At 37.5% G+C, this 19,676-nt stretch overlaps 1 protein-coding gene across 1 annotated transcript; it reads left to right on the forward strand.

Moving 5' to 3' along the window:
• The first annotated feature begins 1,919 nt into the window (after positions 1-1,919).
• Positions 1,920-18,550, forward strand: LOC139137506 (organic cation transporter protein-like). The gene is made up of 10 exons (XM_070705654.1): positions 1,920-2,522; positions 5,149-5,252; positions 8,926-9,080; positions 10,179-10,353; positions 11,087-11,225; positions 11,966-12,099; positions 14,130-14,344; positions 14,840-14,948; positions 15,384-15,593; positions 16,769-18,550. Exons 1-10 carry the CDS (start codon positions 2,121-2,123, stop codon positions 16,875-16,877), a joined length of 1,752 nt encoding a protein of 583 aa, XP_070561755.1. The 5' UTR covers positions 1,920-2,120; the 3' UTR covers positions 16,878-18,550.
• Positions 18,551-19,676: the final 1,126 nt, after the last annotated feature.

A 19,676-nucleotide genomic window follows, 5' to 3' on the forward strand; every position in this document is an offset into this window, starting at 1 on the left:
CAAGATTTAAAAGTTAAGCAGACTTTGAAGTCTTGCTGAGCCTTTACCAACTCTGGAAAACAGACATTGCCAACACTCGCGACTAGTCTTTACACTATCATATACACAATCCATGTACATTTATTAGAATAGGACGTCCTGCTAGCCTGTGGGGCAGAAACTTTACAGAAATGTAATCGAACCTGAACTTCACTGAACGCGGCATCTTAAACAACACAACTTGGTGACTTTTTGTAGAAAACGGGTAAAATATTTACCGCCGCATCCATTGCTTTTGCTGTCAGCCATCCTGTTTTACGCCCTCAACTTCAAAATATATTCAAAGCTATCGTTTTAGATGACCAAACCTGCGGATTCCATTCTAGCATCTATCATTTCCCTACCCAAGCTATCCTGCACGGTGTTAAAGCTGTCAATTTTATTCAAAATCTACACTTTCTTAGGTACAAATGCACATGAACCTGACGCCCTGTTGTCGCACTGGACTACATCGCTGCCCCGGCCCATTTCTACCGCTGGCTGCGCTTTGCTCTGGAAATAGGTCTGCTACTAGTCTGGTTCCCTGACCCATTTCCCCGGTAGAGGGCGTGGGGAAATATAGGGTCAGGTACCGGGTAGCCATCTTGAACAGAATTTTGTTCAAGATGGCGGAGGTTAGTCACCTGACAGAACATGCTACAACAAATATGGCTGCTACCATGAAAACGCCGGTCAAAATTCGACTGGATCAGAATTATGTTCGAACACTGGTATCCGAACCAAAAACATTGGCACACGAGACAGGAAACATAAACTGAAAGGATTAATCCGGAAGTACGGGGAAATAGAGGTGATTGAAGGCTGGCTGTGATATCGCAGCAGTACTTGTGGCGTGTATCCAGTCGAACGCGCTAGGGTAATTGAGGTCATCGCCGACTGTAGCGTGACCCCAATGACCAGAGCACGTTCGATACACGCCACAGTTACTGCTGCGATATCACAGCTGATTGAAAGCAAACCTTGTTGGAACTGTGAACGACGATTGATTTCGATGGATAGAATGGTGTCCGAATTTCGTGAAAAATGCCAGGCATCATGTCGACGTTCTAAAAGTATCAAGAGGTGTGCTAAATCACAGTAGCTAAATCATGAAGCTAAAAAGTCTTTCTTTCTACCTCCACGGCTTTGTGGTACAAACAAGAAGTTGGTGTCAAGTGAGCCTGAAAGTGCGAAACCCAAGAAACATGAGAACAAGTTACAAGTGTTACTTTCACCCAATCACAGCTTGTTTTATTTTAACCCAATAGCGTCCATGTTTACATTAGCCGGTACTTGACCCTATATTTCCCCACGCCCTCTACCGGGGAAATGGGTCAGGGAACCAGACTAGTCTGCTACGTGCCAACCATTTTGACTCTGTATTGCATTGCGTTGTATGGCATCGTATTGTATGGAAGGTTATATCTATACTGAACTTCGAGAATTGATAATAAATGATACACAACAGCGATAATATGCGGTATGCGGTGGTTGTCACACCCCACGAGCGTACTGTGTACCCTCGAAAAATCACCACTTTTATTAACACAATTCCCCCTTACAACGCATTGTCTAAAGGCAACGGACTTACAAGATCTATAAAACTGCATCACAAGATTTAGAGAATATACATATAAAAAAAATACTTGTGTTGACATCGTGGAGTTTCGACCGAGACTGAAGACAAAAGACCTTTTACACCAATATATACGCATTCAACACCTGGTGACACAAGCGTCAAAGGAATTCTCTTATATAACGAATAGATAGTAATTATATGCTACTCTTCGAAACGCATATAATTGTTCATGAATGTATTGTCCAGCACGCGAGGCCTTGAAAGTCTGGTCGATTGCGTAAGCTTTGTGCCTTTTCAAAACACGGACCCGACACGCGCAGTGTGCAAAGACACTTTCCAAAAATCTTAAGAAGCACAGTCCTGTGTAGAGGGACTGTGACAACGAATGGTGCTCAACGGTTTATTGGATGCTAATTTTAGTTTGTCACATGACTACTGCCGTTGATTCATTAGCCTTGTTTATCAGCTGCGCAGCTGAGTTGTATTTCTACAATACTGCTGTAATAGAGCTCGACACCTAAACATGGATTTCGATGAAATTCTTGTTTTCCTCGGTGACTTTGGTCCCTACCAGAGGCGCTTGTTTCTCATCAATTCGGCGATCTTGTTCACTGTCCCGTTAATAACGTTTGGACAGGTCTTCATGAGTGCGGATGTTGCCTTTGCGTGCCAGACAAATATGCACTACGGTGATCAACAGAATGGAACGTCCTTCGAAACTGTGGCTACCAGTCAAAGCGAATGTTACTTTTTTGAGTATGGACAGGATGACAGACCGATCGGTGCGAAATCATTCATGAACAGCTCCCATATGCACTTGTACATCAATGAAACGTTACCACGAAACAGCAGCGGAGCAGTGCATCGGCAATGTAGCAGTTGGACGTACGATTTGACACAGTACAAGTCCACCACAGTAACCGAGGTACGAACAATTCCGTCCATCTAACAATTAGGACCGTTCATTCACGCATGAAGGGTTACATCTTCAAGTCTTCTTTTATTGGAAGACATTGTGGGACTACAAGTTATTTTTAGGTCATTTCATCGCCTGCATGGTACACAATAACGGCAACCGTGCCATTAATTAAATTCACTGATAGCGTTGCACAGTGTCGGAGAGTCCAGGGTATTCACAAATTGCATTCTAGTTCAGTGACAATCATCGGATATGAGTAAAATCAACTGAAAACAGAACCCAAGCAAGACATGACTTAATTTAATTAGACAAAGCATTTTTCGAAAACAATGTATATGTAAGGTAAAAGTTAAACAGTAAATGAACTCGTAATATTTTTTGCTCACGTGTTGACACACGTGGGCATATGTCGCAGCGATGTCTGTCTGTCTGTCTGTCTGTCTGTGTGTCTGTCTGTCTGTCTGTGTACTCAATATCTCAAAAACGGCTCATCAGATCAGAATCAAATCTGGTACATAGATTCAGTTTGCAAATGGCAAGAACTGATTAGTTTTTGGTAGGTGTGGCTTGCTTACTTTTTGCTAATTTGCATAATTAATGATTTTAGAAAAGACTGATATATATTGACAACGACTGTACACAATTTGATGAGATTCACTACAAATGTTGATCACTCCAAGATATATCAGCGTTGAAAGATATTAAGGGATGACATGAAAGATAATTACTAATTTGCATGTGTAATGAAATTTCCTAATTAGGAGTATACATCTGGATTTACTCGATCAAAATTGACGAAACTTGGTATGCATATTAAAGATACTATGATTTAACGTTATTGAAAGTCATTAAGCATTTTACTTCATCCAAATCCTAATTTGCATATTTAATGACCTTTTGAAATTAAGGCTATATATTTGAAGTTACATGACCAAAATTGATGAAACTTGCTTTGTACATTAAAGATACTATGATAGAATATTATTAAATGTCACTAAGCATTTTTACATCAGCCAATTCCTAATTTGCATATTTTGTGAACTTTCCTAATTAGGGGTATTTATCTGAATTGACGAGACCAAAGTTGATGAAACTGGCTATGTACATTAAAGATACTATGATAGAACATTATTGAAAGTCATTAAGCATTTGAAGTTTAGCCAATTCCTTTTATGCATATTTAATGAACTTTCATAATCAGGGATATTTATCTGCATTGACAAGACCAAAGTTGACGAAACTTGCTATGAACATTGAAGATACTATGATACGACATTATTGAAAGTCATTAAGCATTTTTACTTCATCCAGCCCCTAATTTGCATATTTAATGAATATTTGAAATTAGGGGTATATATTTGAATTTACATGACCAAAATTGATGAAACTTGCTATGTACATTAAAGATACTATTATGTAGGCTAACTTTATTGAAAGGCATTAAGAATTTTTACTTCAGCCAATTCCTAATTTGTGTATTTAATGAACTTTCCTAATTAGGGATATATACTTGGATTTATTTGATCAAAATTGGCATAACATGCCATGTACATTGATGATTATACCAGGTTATATCAATATTGGAAGTCATTTCGTATTTAAGTTTTCATGTCAGCTACTTTATAGTTTGCATATCTAATGAGCCTGTAAAGTTTGGAACTTAGTTTGGAGGACTTGACCAAAGGCAATTACACTATACAATGACAGCAGTCAAAGAAATTAATATTTTTTTCAGCTAATTACATATTTGAATACTTAATGACTATAGAGTTAATCTGTGGTGAATTATGTTCATTATGTTGATCATAATACTTTCGATGAAGTTGCAAACATGTAGCAAAGGTTCAAATTTACACATAACTGCAATATATAATGAAACACGTGAGCATTTACAGTTCATATCTGGTATTCGATTGTTTCCATGAAAAAATAAATAAGGATCTCTCTTGGAGTGTTTTAAATAATATATTTGTGTTTAATATTTGTGAAATGCAGTTTCTTTTTCTACTTCGAAAATTGATGTCAAACGGCCGGCAAACACTTTGCGTCAGATTTATTGCTGAGAGGTGAAATTTTGGTGCAGACGATAATTCACGTGATAACGATTACATTTTATTTTGTACACAATGCGCTGCGTTTGTACGGTTTATCCTTGTATTTCAACAACCTTTTGCGAGTAAAAGAATAAGAGGCAACAAAAACAATACATGGTCAAAATTTACATCTTAATCCCGTTAATTTATTGTTTTGAAGCTGTATTTTGTCGGCCAGCTATTTATACCTTCTATGACCTTAGATTCGGTCTCAATTTTATGTTCTCACGTCTGCCGCTGTATGGGGCACCTGTTGAGATAGCGTTTAAAGGGAAACCGTCGTCGGAACTGCGCCTGTGCGAGTTTCTTGTTTACAGACAATATATTTCGTGCACGATATCTAGATGCACCTCATTATCATAGCTGCAACATTTAAATTATACGATGTAGCTTATGACAGACATGTTTCATCAATCACTATCGTACCTTGGATACAGTGTTTACATTAGTCGTATGGGTCCCATACGACCTCTGAGCGCAGTTCCGACGACTGTAACTCTTTAAGACACGGATTTAAGTTTGTATTCAATTCTTCGTAGTGGGACCTGGTATGTGACAGAAAATGGCTGAGGGAACTAGCGCAGTCTGCAGTCTACGCTGGAATGGTGATCGGCTGTATCGTATTTGGCAGTATATCTGACAGGTAAACTGTAAAAAACATTATTATTATTATTATTATTATTATTATTATTATTATTATTATTATATATACCTTACAACACCCTATTTATGCTTAACGAAACGTACAGGTATACAAATATAAAAATATCCTAAAATGCGTATTAAATTTTTAGAAAGGTCCACTGACGGTTCAATGAGTCATTTTCAGAATTAGAATAAAGTTATGAATACAGATCGCTTAAATAGTATGTGATTGCCTGTTTTGACATGCTCAAGTTTACTTTGCTTCAAAGCTTCAAGAGTGTTATTTAGTTTTATAATAAATATTTGTACGAAAGTGTTGTATTTGTATAGCGTATGTAAGTACAACCACCACTTTTGTCGTCTCCAGTTCTCTGTATGAGACATTCTTTGTCCTCTCTCCTGAGATTGCTAAACATTACAAATCTCTCTGAAAATTATGTATGGGTGTAGATATTTTAGCGGTGTCGTTATTACTTGCCCTATTTCCTTATTGTTGCACTCCATGCAAGCAAAACTCACGGAGATTGTATGCAGAGAGAACCCGATCAAACTGTGTGTACACAGGCACTCAGTCGCTCACACACTGTAAAGTTAAGTGTTAAAGGATAGAACACCAATTAAACGCCTTTTTGTAACACTTTTTGAACGCGTCTAGACGTTCAGAAATTTAACACTACGTGTTCATCCAACGTTCAATTTTTTAACACACGTGTGCAGATTTTGAACACTTCGTGTTCATCAGACATTATATTGAACACCATGTGTTCCATATCTGAACATACGTTGCACATGAAATGCGTTCAAAAAATTGAACGCATTTACGCGTTCAAAGGGATGTAACACTTTTTGAACGCATGGACGCCGTTCAACGATAAGTGTGTTAAAGGTTAGAACACATGATATGCACTTGTTGAACACTTTTAATTTTGCGCGTTCATGGGGTGTTCAAGCCTGGAAATAACAAAACAGACCACTTATATTCAGTAAAATTATTTTATTTAAAAATACACAAAAATTCCTTTAGTAAAATACAATTATTTAGTGTCAATTGGGCACATAAACACCGTTGGTATTTTTTCTCTGACAAACTTACAAAGTGGCCATATGGCCACTTTGTAAAGTTTTGTCAGAGGAAAACACCAATGCTAATTAACACCTTCCTATCAAAACTTAAACAAAAGAAAATCCCCATAAACACTGTAGATCGTTTTCAAACAATATGAACAAAGTAGTGACAAAACAGGTTTTACTTATTGTGGATTACGTTATATGTTCATACTTGCAAAAACGTACGAAAACATCTGTTTGAAAAAGCTAAAAATTTGGCTTACTTGAATATATCACATTTTGATAATTCCTTATGTCTTAAAAATGTCTGAAATGTCTTTAATGTCTCAAAAATACAATTTTGTGTATTTCATCATAACTTGTAGATATATGATTAGAAAAATTCCCGGAAACCTGTACTCCAAATATTAAATGAATCGTACTGGCCGTTTTGAAGAAAACGCTTGGGATGTAAACATTTGAGGATGATGCCACACATTCACCTATGATATAAGGTCTACGTCCTTAGCAGCAAAGCTAAAATCAGTAACAAACCGAGAACAAAAGACGTCTTGATCTAAAATATAAAATAATCAAAGATTTGGTAGCAGGCTATGATCAACTAAATGTTACTGGCATAAGCCTTCAAAGACGTGAAGTCTCCTTCATCAGATGCCAGGGTGCAATGAAGATTTGAAGCAGAAAGCGACAGAAAATTCAGAGTGGAAATTTCAGAAAATTTCGAAATGTAGAGTGTACATTTTTCACTGTGAATTTTCTGTGACTTTCTGCTTTAATTCTTCATTCCACCATTGCATCTGATAAGGGCGACTACAAGTATTTGAAAGCTTATTCTTCAGTAACATTAAGTTAATCATAGCGTTCTGGACATAGCTCAGATAAATTCAGAACAAAAATACAGAAACTTATCAATTCAGTTACTAACCCTCGAAAGTTCAAATCTACATCAGAGATGAACTGAGGTTCTCAAGCTTGTTTCCAGACAGCTATCTATACACTCATATTCTTCAATTTCTGTACCAATAGCTTCTGTAATAACTCTTCGATTTCACGTTCATCCAACTTTTCACATCCTGAAATAATACAACAATAGATAATATGGCGACATGAGACTTCAAATGAAGACAATTTGGCCTTATTAGCTTAAGGAAAAGGGGTGACTTTTGTATACAGTGCCTCAATGTTACAAAATATAGGCTTCTTCGTGTCATCAACTGATGAAAGTAAAAGCAAAGCCAACTCTCATATGCTAAAATAATATTCTTCGATGTTTAACTAAAGTTTTAAATTTACATGCGATTGTGGTTACTAAAAGACATGTGTAAGCTGTGATTACGCAGCGATTATGTGCATATCGATCGCGCTCGGGTCAAGGGTCATCGCTCCAGTGATGACCCTTGACGCGAGTGCGATCGATACCCCATGGCCCAAAACACTGCTGCGTATTCACAGCTAGTGTATGGTCCACCAGCCACTGAAAGAAATAAAGGTTTCTTCACGTAGTTAAGCTTTTTCAAAGTACAATACAATTAATTTCGAAGGATAATAATACAGATGCTTCAAAATCCAATACCTTTTAATATTTTTGAGAGAAAACTTACCCTTTCTGGTCTTTGCTTTCGCACGATCACGACTTCAGCGTGCGCTTACAAGAAAAATGTCGCAACTTCCGTTTTGATGCATCATGGGATAAGAAAAGGCACCAAACTTGAACACCAAGTGTTAAGAAGTAGAACGCCTCTTGCACGCCGATGTTAAAATTAGAACGTTCATGGTGGTTTTTTGATTTTTTTTTCAAAATTTCAAAATTTCAACCCGTAATAAACGTGTAAAATTATTTTTTATACTTCCTTTTTTAGAAAAAACATGCTTTCAGCAATTGTAGACCGGAAATATTTTCCACTTATTGTGAAATTCGTTACACCGAAATCCGTGTACGTATGCCGGACAGCGAGGCAGTAGTAAAGTTAATATAGCCATTGTAAAGTAAAAAACACAAAAGATTGTTAATTGTTTCACAGTATTGTAAAATTTCTGTGATGCTCAGATTTTGAACACTTGAAGGAGATAGTTGTTAACACTACGTGTTCAGGTTTAGAACATCATTGTTAATAATATGAACACTAGTGTTAACAATATGAACACTAACCGTTCAAATTTGAACACCGACATGTACATTTTGAACGCGTAAAGACGCGTCTAGCGTCCGCTATTTTTACAGTGCAGACATTTTAACCATGGTGGAAAATTAAGACAAGGCACCTAGCTCGTTCATTTTAATATCGCTTGAATGAACGCCAAATAACCATACCCATGGAACTGAATCATGTTATTTAAATATACAAAATTAACAATAAACAACATGACTGTAAATACTCGGACGAATCACGTGCAAAAAGCTGAGAACTTTTCAGTACTTATAGTGCCTCCATAAAATTCAGCCACTTACGTGCGTGACATGACGTAAGTAAGTGACTGTTTTGCATGCAAGCACAGATTGTCATGATAGCAGGTTTTTACAAATATTACAAAACGCCATCTTTTGATGTTTATTGACTCTCTTATATCGTACATTTATATTTTATATTTTTCTTCTTCAAAAGATATGGCAGATGGATGTCCATCTCCTCATGCCTGCTTCTGCAGAGCGTCTTCTGTTTCATATCGGCTGTATCGCCCTATCTGGCCATGTATATCGTTTGTCAGTTTGCTATTGGCTGCACCTACCCAGGCGTGTTCTTGGCGCCGTTTGCATACGGTAAATGTACTGATAACTGAATGCGCATGATGTTTATGAAAAAAGTGTATGGGGAATCTTCAGATCATAAAATTTCGATAAATCGTTTGAGGTACAGTATATGACTGTACGAACATGAGTGAAAGGGCAGATGTCAATATGGATACCTAAATTCAGGCGTATTTTAAAGCTGTTATGATATACTAACACTAATAAAGTGAATCATTTTAAGTTAATTCAGAAACTTGTCGATCGAAAGGCTCCAATGTACATTGTAAGATTAATTTATTTTCAGTAAAGAAATCAACAATTTTGTGTGCGATGGGGTAAAGTTACATCTGATTGGTTTGCAGTGACAAATGGTGTTCGACAAAGTGGCGTTTTGTCAACTTACCTCTTTAATATTTATATTGATGATTTGATTGTCAAATTAGGTAACGCTGGGGTTGGATGTAATATAAGTGGTATAAATGCAAATAACTTGTGTTATGCAGATGACATGACACTGCTCAGTCCTTCTATCAAAGGTTTGCAATGCCTTCTTTATATCTGTGAAGGGTATGGCAATGATCATGATATTATATCTAATTCAGACAAGAACAAGTGTATGGTTTTCAGTGGGAAGAAATAATGGTTAAGATCCCCAGTATTACTTAAAGGGATATAGTCGTCGGAACTGCGCCTGTGCGAGCTTCTTGATTACAAACAATGTATTTCGTGCACGATATCAAGATGCACCTCATCATCATAGCTGCAACATTTAAATTATACGATGATAGATTATGACAGACATGTTTTAACTTTCATCAATCACCATTGTGCCTTGGATACATTGTTGCCATGGGTCGTATGGGTCCCATACGACCTTTGAGCGCAGTTCCGACGACTATATTTTGTGGAACAGTAGAACAAATGTAATTTTCGTTCCCCTTTTTTCCATTGTGTCTGTATAGCCTCTGAAGAAGGTCGTCCGTGTCCGTCCGAAACGTTAGGAAGAATAAACATCTATTGCATAGTAGCAGATGGGTCTTGTCAACTATTTTTCACACCTGGTGTAAATTCGTTAAGATATCCCATAATAACAATTAATCGCAGTATAACTTTCCTTGTATTCTGCAGTGCTCGAATGGACTGGGCATTCGAAACGATCGGCAGTCGGAAACTTATTGGCGCTCATGTATGTTTGTGGTCACATGACCTTTGCCCTACTTGCCTATTTCATTCGACATTGGCGAATCTTACAAGTAGCTATCGCTTTACCCCAGGTGGCGTTACTGGTTGTGTACATGTTCAGGTACGGTTCCATGTGTACTGATATAGCCAAATGGTATGCTTCATTACTTTCACAACTTCGAAATAAATGTAAGGCTTATACAGCCGTTTGTCGACCGCGGCGTTCTTGGGAAAATTTCATTCACAAAATCGTTTTTTTGTATTTACCTTCCTAATTCAAGTCAGTTACTTTATTCTTTGATGCAGCAAGCTATGACTAATTGCTTCACTCTTGAGTGAAAATACCTAGTAAGTGAACTGCTGTGGGAGTAATGAATACATAGAAATACGACTCTGGTCTCTGCACACCAACTCCCTCACGGGTGCGAAAGGATTGTTTGGCATTTTATCGACAGTGAACAGGTTAGCTTCTCGCCTATAGGCCAGACCTTGGCGTCACGCTGACTAGAAATCTGAGGGTAAATTTTTTTTAAGCCTTTCACCACTATATGGCTTTGCTCAACCCCACTATTATCAATGGTGATTGTGGATAGGGAATACGGATGAACATTCTAGACAGAAAAATTGAATATGCACAAAGAGTAACTATGCCGTTAATTTTTTGGTACAACTTGAAACGACTTCCCAAGACAAGGTGCATGCTGCTACTTATTAGGTGCAAAATGATGATAAATTTTAGTGACAGACAAGAAGCTTTCTAGGGCCACGGGCTCATTACCGTTTCTGTGGTACAAAAGACCCTTGTAGCGATTTTGACATTCAGATGACCACTTTCGATTATCTATTTTTGTTAGAGTCGTTCCCGAGTCACCAAGATGGCTGCTGACACAGGGTCATGTGCAAGAGGCTGATGTGATCATTCGCAAAGCCGTGCGAATGAACCGTGCGACATTACCAAACTCTTATTTTGTATTCACCAGGACATTCTCGAATGTATGAAAACTATTCTTAGTGCACTTTTCATGCTCTACTACGTAGGTTAAGTGAGGAATTATGTATATCTATGCCTATCAAATATCGACGTGTGGGCAACATTTAAGTCTTGAACGAGGATGAGGTGATAAGTATAGGATTTTGATAGACCGGTAGTCTGCTTATATTTTGATTGTAACACATGTAAATAAAAGACGATCCAAGTATTTTTCTTTAAATCACTTGTGGTATTCTTCTGATCCTATGGGAATTTAATCTTCGAGCGAAAGATGTAGTCATGAATGAAAATACAGAGGCCTCTCAGGTTCATGAATGACAAAATGGCGGGAACCAATCCGCGATAATTCACATCTCATATAAAATTTTACTTCAGTTTCTGCTTTTGTAGACGATGTACATTAACTGAATGCTGTTGAATCGGATAGTTTTTCTACATATCTAGTGGTTTCTCTGCTAAGTTGTGTAGGTTGTTACTTCACAGATAGCTTGCTTTAAAATGTTATTTGGCCGACTGCTTTGCGTCCTCAAAACGTCGGACATAATTTATGTGTGAGCTCATGACGTCACTATCGTTTATTTTTTATCGTCTGCAATCACACTTGTATGATTGTGGATATGTGAATGCTAGTATGAATTAATGCATGGGTTTCAAGAATGACCACATCTTTCTAGATTTGTGTTTTACTTCTTGTGGGCTATATTTTCAGTGGCGTGATGATTTCTCATTTTCTACCCACTAGAATCTCGAGAAAAGAAGCTGCGCTAGGAAAGAAGAAAACTGGTCGATGGCACGCAGGGCAGAAAAACATAGCTTAGCAGATTTATTCAAGACGACGAAACTTCGAAATGTCACCTTGATCATTTGTGTCAATGCGTGAGTAGCATTCATTAAAATTTGATCTTGGCATACTGATAGGCCGGGCGGGAGAGCCTATATTAACCCCTCTGAGCGCCAAGTCAAGTTTTGTTGCCTTCATAAAATATATCCTTGTCAAGTTTTTTGAGATTTTTGCTTAAATTTTGATAAAAAAGTGTAGGCAATGAAATGTAATATACATTTGGTCAAAAATTATCAAAACGATTTCAGAAAAATTCATAAAATTTGGTAAAATGTTGCGATAAAATTTTTGTGGGAAAAATTACAGCACTCAAAGGGTTAAGGTGGTTGGAAAGGCTCGAGCGTCAGTTATAAATTTCAACAAAACTATTAAAATATAAAAGGAGTCAACATTCTCTGTGGAATAAAAAAACTAGACATTTGGGCACAAAGGCATTGCGGCGTTATAGCCTGTTAAAACTTCTTAAAAACTGACCAAATAAGAAGAAGTTGGGGGGAGTCCTTAGTGTATTAACTATGGTAGAGGTCCCCTAGCTTTTAATAAAATGTTTGAAAAGGGAAAGTCATTATTCGCTGTTTTTCAGGAAAGTTTGACAAGGCGGTGCTGGCATTCAGAGTGAGTGACTGCTATTGTAAATGCACTTTTAGATTTTTTTGAGTGTCAAAGAGGTGTCAAAAGTGAGATTAACAAAAAAAACCCTGCTCTATGACTTTAAAAAAGGGGTGCAAATATGGCTTGTTTTCAACATTTTTGACAGAATAACAGTTTTCCTACATAATTGTATACCAATTTAATCCAACTTTGAAATGAGATATGGACATGGAATTTTTACAGCCTATTAACAAGGTTACAGATAAGATTGGTATGGCACAATTTTCCTGTATTTGAAGTACTTTTTGAAAAATCACATTTTAAAATTTGAAAGAATTTTTAATAATTTTTTGATATATAAACCCATGTAAAATCATGAAAAGAAATTTTATTTACAAATCCTGCCGTGTAAATCTTACAATTAATAGTGTCAACATATTTATAACTAATTTGGTAATATTAATACTATCCAATTATTATTAAATTCAAATATGTAAAAAAAATATGAAAAATTAAATTTTAATATTTACTGGTGTCATATTTCAAAATCATGGCTGCAAATATACAATTTTTATATTCTCTGGAAAAAATATTAACTAAGGGAGTCATCCTGAAAATTTGAACTAAATATCTTGATTCTAACACTTGAAACTTGACATTAACTCTGAGATACGCGCCTCGAAATTGAAAGACTTAAACGTTTGCTCACAACTTTCAGTAGGGAAACATTTAACCAAACCCTTTGGGAATAAAGAATCAGCGGTCACTGTGCAAAATGTTGTGCTAGAGAAACAAATTATCCGATATTTACCGATGCGTGAAAATCAAAATGACCATCATTTCTTTGTTAACTCTATGGGGAAAATTGTGTTTTCAATTTTCAAAAAATATAAATCGTTAAAAATTTAATTACTTCATGAGTTTCGGACTGAGCCCCGACAAATGGTAGACAAAACCAGCATCGTAAGTTTGAGACTCTGAATATCTAGAGGTGCTTACTACAGAAAGTTTATCTTCCATCCCTTAATTCCTAACCTTCAACATCTTTTGCAGCTGCCACAGTAGTCCGGCAGCCAGTGGGGTAAACCTTGCTTTGTGGTCTTAAGTTTTTTCTTGGTGGATTTCGTTTGTCAAGACCACCACAAAAAAGAATTTAATTACTGGCCCTCTGTCAGCATTGAGCAATTTGAGAAAATTAGCATAATCAAAATGGCCGCCAGCTTATTGCACTTTGTATGAGAAAGAAGACTCAAATGGCTTTATACATATTGTAACTTTGTTTTTCTCGTTTAATCGCCAAGCAGTTGCTGACGGAAAACTGGAACATAGATATTGACATATTATTTGAATGACATGTTAATTTGCATAATTTCAAGATGGCGGCTAGCTGTAAACATGTCCGGCAGCCTACAGCTACTTTACGCTGCGTTTCGCTGGTCCAAATTTGTGGTTTTCGTTTTTTGTCTTTTTTCAGTTTTGCAGTGACCATGTGCTACTTTGGGTTATCTATTTTTTCAACATCGCTGGCTGGGGATGCATACGTCAACTTCTTTCTCTCCGGCGTAGTCGAAGTTCCATCCATCCTTGTTTGTGTATACATTATCAACCGGTGGGGGCGAACTAGACCAATAGCCATATTCAATATCGTGAGCGGTGTATCGTGTTTCATCTGTCCGTTCCCTCCGGCAGGTAGGTGGCGTTGATCTATCTATCTATTTATCTATCTATCTATCTATCTATCTATCTATCTATCTATCTATCTATCTGTCTATCTGCCTCTGTCTGTCTGTCTGTCTGTCTACCTACCTACCTACCTACCTACCTACCTATCTATTATCTATCTATCTATCTATCGATCGATCGATCGATCGATCGATCGATCGATCGATCGATCTATCTATCTATCTATCTATCTATCTATCTATCTATCTATCTATCTATCTATCTATCTATCTATCTATCTATCTATCTATCTATCTATCTATCTATCTATCTATCTATCTATCTATCTATCTGTCTGTCTGTCTGTCTATCTATTTGTATTTCTGTCCAACCTGTCTGTCTGACGTGTGTGTCTGTCTGTAACCCATTCTAACTATCAATCTATCAACATAAACAATACAATGTATAATTGTACTTGAAATTTCTCATATGCCGGATTTACATATATTTTCCTTGTCTCAGATTGGCAGTATCTTTCTACAGCGTTTGGCATGATCGGCAAACTCGGTGCTGCGGCCGCCTTCTGGTCAATTTACATCTACGAGGCTGAACTCTTTCCTACTGTTGTAAGGTAAGAGCCACAAAAGACTAGTATTGTTTAACTATTTCATGGTATTTCGTTCGCCACTACTGTAGTTCAATGAATGGTACATTGTGTCATTACCATGTTCACCTTTCGGCCTGTTGAATAAAATCAGGCGAACACTTGCATTTTGATCGATGTCGTTACTCATCATCACACCTTTGAAATTCACTTTGTAAGATCCAAGAAAACTCGACTATTTTAAGCCTTTAATTCTTCATTTGCTCATTATGGTAGGTAGGTAGGTAGGTAGGTAGGTAGGCGGGTGGGTGGGTGGGTGGGCGGATGGATGCATGGGTGGGTCGGGTGGGTTGTTTCGTACATGTCTGAACTCGTACTTTTATGGGCAAATATTTTGCAATATATGTGAAGTGAAGAGCACATCTTGCTAATGAACATATATCTGCATGTTTCTTTATTCAGCAATATGGCTATTGGTCTTTCTATACTCATCGCCCGTGTATCAACGAGCGTCATACCATTTACTAGGCTGCTTGCAGATATTTGGCCACCTTTTCCTTACGTCATCATCGGTACCTTGACTGCAATTTCAGGAACTTTCTTTCTGATTGCCCCCGAAACCTTGAACCGCCCTCTACCGGCGACAGTGGAAGATTTTGAAGAAATGCATGGGTGGGTAAAACAATCGGACGGGCTATAATGTCATGCAAATCACCGATATACGTTATACAAGAAAGTAGAGTATAGAAGCTGTAAACTATTATAGGCGGCCAGTTGAAGTGTTTTTCAAAAGAAACACGCTCTAAAATTCGTCTTTGCACAATGTTAGATTAAAAACAAACGTGTGGATCTTTGTTCTGTAAGTTCATTGCTATTAGTCGCTAGACATCTAAACACATCATGATCATGGACTTGTGTCTGCCATAAAGACACGTGTGTTTATGAACTCAATGGACTTTCCAGTGCAAGCCTCACAGCGATAATGCAGTAAGCTTATATTAAGGTTTGTTAAGATTAAGGTAGGACGCGCCACGTTGACAGAAATAGGAGCTTTCAAATTATATAAATTCTCTTCTGATCTACTATTTGTGGGGGCTCATTTTAAAGCTTTTGATGAAAGAAAACTTTTACCGTCTTAGTTTTTCCGAAAATCGAAAATTTTATTTTCCCCTTAGAGTTAACACAGGGATGGCGGCCATTTTGAATATCAAATATCGGGAAATCTTGGGTAATTTGTCTCTCTAGCACCAAATTTTGCACGATAAACCCCAGATTTTTATTCTTGCTTTGGAAAGAGAATGGTTGACAGTTTAATTAAGGAAAGTTTGAGCAACAGTGTAAGTCTTTCACTTTCGAGGCGCTTATTAACTTGAAGACATGGCTTCGTTATAGCATAAATATATAATGAGTTACTTTTTTTCCTCACATTCAGATAATTGATCTTGTCCGATTGCCAACAGAGCTTCAAAACTCTTATTACTGACTGGTGATAACACAGCACATATGCCAGACTGTTTTATATATCTGTCACTCTCGGTCTTAAGGAATATCTCTCTTGGATTTCATTTTTCGATAACTCACAATAAGTGTTTTGGTACGAGAAATTGTGTCGTTCAAGAGAGATATCACCTTGGCTGACAACTTTACATTCAAATAAACCAGCAGTTTATTCTATAAGGTGCGCAACAAACTAAGACAAAATAAACCCCGAATGTGCCTTTTGTGATTCACACATCTTTCGTTTATGTGTTGAAGAGGGGAAATTAATTTCGCCAAGAATCAGCTTGATTTACTCGGGATCGGACAATATTACTTTAATTCATTTCCATTCCCTGTTCACTTCACAGAAACGGAAAGAGAAGCGCTGTAACTGGAAAAGGTTGCACTGACGTGATCTCACGAAAGCTGGAATACTCCTTAAAAGAGCTGGACGTTGACGTGGAGTGTTATCTCTGAGAGCAAGAGTTCCTTCCCCTAATACCTGGAAATCACTTTGGTCCCGGACTTTCTTTGGAAGAAGCACATCAAATATAACATTTGGAGAGGATAGGAATTAGGGGAAGAGTTAGTTTTAGGGTTAATCCTACCTAAGAAAAAAATCTTGAGGTGGTGAGCCTTATGGAATTCTTTCCTGTCTGAGTGCCACGCCTTTGAACTAAAACAGTGGACATTTGCTTGGACTTAATAATGACAGGCGAACTTGAGACGGATATGCATCAAGCAATGCAGACGAAACAGTTCATTTGTGTTGATTGGTGAATGTGTGACATTTAGTCTTAAAATATCGAGGACGTCGACTGTTTATTATTCTTGAAAATGGAACGGAAGAATCAAGACATATTCATGTTACCTTTTAGTGAGAGAGCGATTTTCTGTGCAGAGTAACAATTGGTGCAATGGTAGGGTACCTTCGGGCATTTAACACTAATTCACTAGAAATTGACGCCTAAGAACAGAGTGTGCAATCCTTTGGCCAAGAGACAATGATTACAAGCATATACCTCAAAACATTTACTTTATGAACACGAATAAAGCGACAATAAGTTAACGGGCTTACACTTCATTCTGCTCCAAACTCAGTGAAATAAAGGTTAATACGAAACGTTAACCTTGAAAGAAACGACATACACAGGGCCCTAATACAGGTAAGCCTAATTCAAGAGCCGCGTGCCGGCATGCCAAATGTTACGGGCCATGATTCTGCAGCTCAAAGGGAGGCGGTCGTCGGAACTCTGCTCAAAGGTTGCCAGGAACCCCTACGACTGATGTACATACTGTTTAGAGAACTTTGGCGATTGATGGAAGTTGAAACATGTTTGTTAACAATTAATTAATATCATAAAATATAAATGTTGCAGCGATGTTGAAGTGATGCACCTAGTATCATGCATGAAACACATTGTTTTGTAAACAAGAAAGTCGCACACGCGCAGTTCCGACGACCGCCTCCCTTTAACTAGAAATAGATTCATGCTCACTTCAATTTACGTATCAGTCCTATACCTCTATGGTAATATACAGGGCAAAAATAACGGCACAGCCAAAAGTTATTGCTGATGTCCGCTTACCGGCGACTGCGTATATAATTGGACAATTTTCAGTGTGACTTCACAAAGACACGCTATAGCCACCTCTCGACTTAACATAATACCTACGTGTAGGCTGACAGTTTGCGTCAGTTTTGGACGACTTTCAACTAGAAAAAGTGTCAAGGCCATGCATAAAAATGACGAAAAGGGGGCTGAAAGAAAATACGATGTGAAACCATGGATTGACCATTTGAACACATCGAATCGACGGAAAGTGAATTTTTTTGATAAGGCCACAGCTTCCTTTGCAGGGTCAGGTGATTCCACGATTTAGTCATACCGTAATAAGCTGGGCTCCTACATGTAGAATTCGTTAATATATATCAGAGATCACCACTTCATGCCTATTGAAGGCACCGTTGAAGCCCTAATGTGATTTATGAATCGATAGAGTAAATTGGTTTGACCATCTGTTTATTACTTAAACTGCAGAAATTTTGCACTTGGGCACACAGCCACGTAGCTCTTGAATTAGGATCACCCATGAAAGTACACAACAATTCCCACAGCAAACTGCGTTGCACTATTGTCAAAGTTGGTTATGGCGAATTTTGTGTGATGGATTTGATGATTTCCGTGGTATGCTAAACAAGAGGTAGATTATTTAAACCGGCTGAGCGTACTGCGGGTCAGTTACAAAGACAATCGCAGTTTCAGCGTTTTTGCGGGAGCAACATCCCAGTTGTCAACGTAAAGATTGATGAGGGGATATCACCATCTATACACGTTGGTCGTGATTTGCATCGATGCAGTAGACTAGACCATCAGGCGTAGTGAGACAATAGTCGAATTGATAAAGCATCATTCGCCGATTTACGTGTTGTCGAAGTTTTCCTGTTTAAATCACCTCACCTTCCTTTTCCATTCTTCGTTGCTATTTTTCTCAACACAAGAGGGCGTTTTGATTCAAAATCACTCCAGCAGGGACTCCCGGCAATGAACGCAATTATAACCGTGAAAGAGTTTACCTAATTTTTTCTTGTTTACGTCTTCTTTTCACGTCTCTTCTTTCTTTATTTCTTATTTATTTCGATTTTTGTTTATTAATTAATTAATTTGTGTATGTCTGTTTGTATGCAAGTCTGTATGTATGTTGGGATGGATGAATGGATGGATGGATGGTTGGTTGGATGGATGGATGGATGTGACGGTATCTTAAAGGCAATTTGAATAGCAGGAGAGATTAATGAAATACTCATAATAGTAAATGATCTATCCTAGAAAAAAATAATAGTTTTCGTATGTTTTTAAGCCATTATGACATCAAAACTTCATCACTTTTCATCGCTCCAACACTATGAGACAAGGCATTCAAGTCATTGAATTCTTGTAAACGGTTTTGTCCGTCATGAAAACCTGAGAACATTCTATAAATTAAAAGGTTGTGAAACACACAATCTAATTCAACGTCATTCCATCAAGTTAATTCACTTAACTGCACGATCAAGCTGTAATAGCTTAACAAATAAACACGCAAAACACAATTTTTAGAATTTATTCGTATTGTAATGTATGTAAATCGACGCTGTGTATATATTTGTTGCACCCGAATGAAAAAAGTTGACAGTTTAAAAAAGACGAGTGTAAGCCATACGTACAAGCAAACTGCTATCATGACGTTTCATATTTAAATTTTATACTGGGACTGTGAGCTTTCTGACTTGTG

The sequence above is a fragment of the Ptychodera flava genome, chromosome 7 (genome assembly GCF_041260155.1).
Source record: "Ptychodera flava strain L36383 chromosome 7, AS_Pfla_20210202, whole genome shotgun sequence".
Taxonomy (NCBI): domain Eukaryota; kingdom Metazoa; phylum Hemichordata; class Enteropneusta; family Ptychoderidae; genus Ptychodera; species Ptychodera flava.